The sequence below is a fragment of the Cebus imitator genome, unplaced genomic scaffold (assembly GCF_001604975.1).
Source record: "Cebus imitator isolate Cc_AM_T3 unplaced genomic scaffold, Cebus_imitator-1.0 Scaffold53, whole genome shotgun sequence".
In the NCBI taxonomy this organism is placed as follows: domain Eukaryota; kingdom Metazoa; phylum Chordata; class Mammalia; order Primates; family Cebidae; genus Cebus; species Cebus imitator.
In genome coordinates this window covers 5,045,453-5,046,864 of record NW_016107368.1, presented here as the reverse complement: position 1 = coordinate 5,046,864, position 1,412 = coordinate 5,045,453, and the positions used below count along the sequence as shown (strand labels likewise).

Genomic DNA, 1,412 nt, shown 5'->3' with positions numbered 1-1,412 from the left:
GGGTTTCACCATGTTGACCAGGATGGTCTCGATCTCTTGACCTCGTGATCCACCCGCCTCGGCCTCCCAAAGTGCTGGGATTACAGGCTTGAGCCACCGCGCCTGGCCGACACTGTTGGACTTTTGACGGGAACCCCTCCCTCCCTCCCTGCACTCAGCCTCCCTTGCTTCCTGCCCACGGCTGGCCTGGGGTGGACACTCACTTCATACACCCCGAGTACTGCTGGCAGCGAGCCACGGGCACTCGGACCACGCAGCGGGGGAAGGCAGCCAGCAGGCCCCCAGAAGCTGCGTCCAGCTCCAAGCTCAGCAGCCGCTGCCCTGTCTCGCCACCGCCGGGCCGTCCACACCTGGGGACAAGCAGAGCGGTGAGGCTGAGGGCACCCGCCCATCTCCCCTCCTGCCGGCGAGCCCTCCCCACCTTTGCCTGGACTCACCTGTCCGGCCGGTAGGTCTCAAACTCCTCCAGGAAGACACTGAGCCCGGATGTCCCTGAGGTGCTGGCATTGGGCTGGACAAGGAACTTGAGGACGGTCCCTGCCTCGGAACCCAGGAAGACAACGGTCTGGTTGCCCCAGGGGCCAGCTCCCACGTCCACGGCCACTCGCGTCAGCTGGTGCCTGGGGGACAGTGCGGGGAGGGGTCAGGCTGGCCACGTATCCCCCAGGAGCCCCTGGCCACCACATGCCACCAACACGGGCATGGGCCTGATTATACAGACGCACACAGATGCTGACACACCAACACAGGCAACAGCAATACATCTGTGTGTACACGGATGCCACGCACACGGTGAACACACAGGCACGAGGGCATACTCGCCAGAAACACAACCCCAGACCAGGCTCTCCCCGGCCCTGTCACTTTGGTTGAGACAGTCTCACTCTGTTGCCCAGGCTGGAGTGCAGTGGCGCAATCTCGGCTCACTGCAACCTCTGCCTCCTGGGTTCAAGCGATTCTCCTGCCTCAGCCTCCTAAGTAGCTGGGACTACAGGCACGTGCCACCATGCCCAGCTAATTTTTTTTGTATTTTTAGTAGAGTCAGGGTTTCACCACTTGGCCAGGCTGGTCTCGAACTCCTGACCTCAGGTGATCCGCCCCCACTCAGCCTCCCAAAGTGTTGGGATTACAGGCATGAGTCACCATGCCAGGGGCCCCTTTCTCCTGATGCGTATGTGTGTTTGTGTACCTTTCCATCTCTTTCTCTGTCTTTTGTCTCTCTTTCCTGTCTCTGTCTGTCTCTGATTGTCTCTCTCCTATCTCTGTCTGTCTCTGATCGTCTCTCTCCTGTCTCTGTCTGTCTCTCTGATCGTCTCTCTCCTGTCTCTGTCTGTCTGTCTCTGATCGTCTCTCTCCTGTCTCTGTCTGTCTGTCTCTGATCGTCTCTCTCCTGTCTCTGTCTGTCTCTGATC

The 1,412-nt window shown here is 59.8% G+C and overlaps 1 protein-coding gene across 4 annotated transcripts in view; it reads right to left on the bottom strand.

Annotated features, from left to right (window-relative positions):
* Window positions 1-1,412, bottom strand: part of SEMA6B (semaphorin 6B) — a 38,517-nt gene that overhangs the window by 5,389 nt on the left and 31,716 nt on the right. For all 4 annotated transcript variants that reach the window (XM_017528405.2, XM_017528406.1, XM_017528407.2 and 1 more), the window contains exons 13-14: window positions 438-620; window positions 204-350 (exon numbers count right to left, since the gene is read on the bottom strand). In XM_017528405.2, coding sequence (XP_017383894.1) covers window positions 204-350; window positions 438-620 — 330 coding nt within the window. The remainder of the gene's footprint in view (window positions 1-203; window positions 351-437; window positions 621-1,412) is intronic.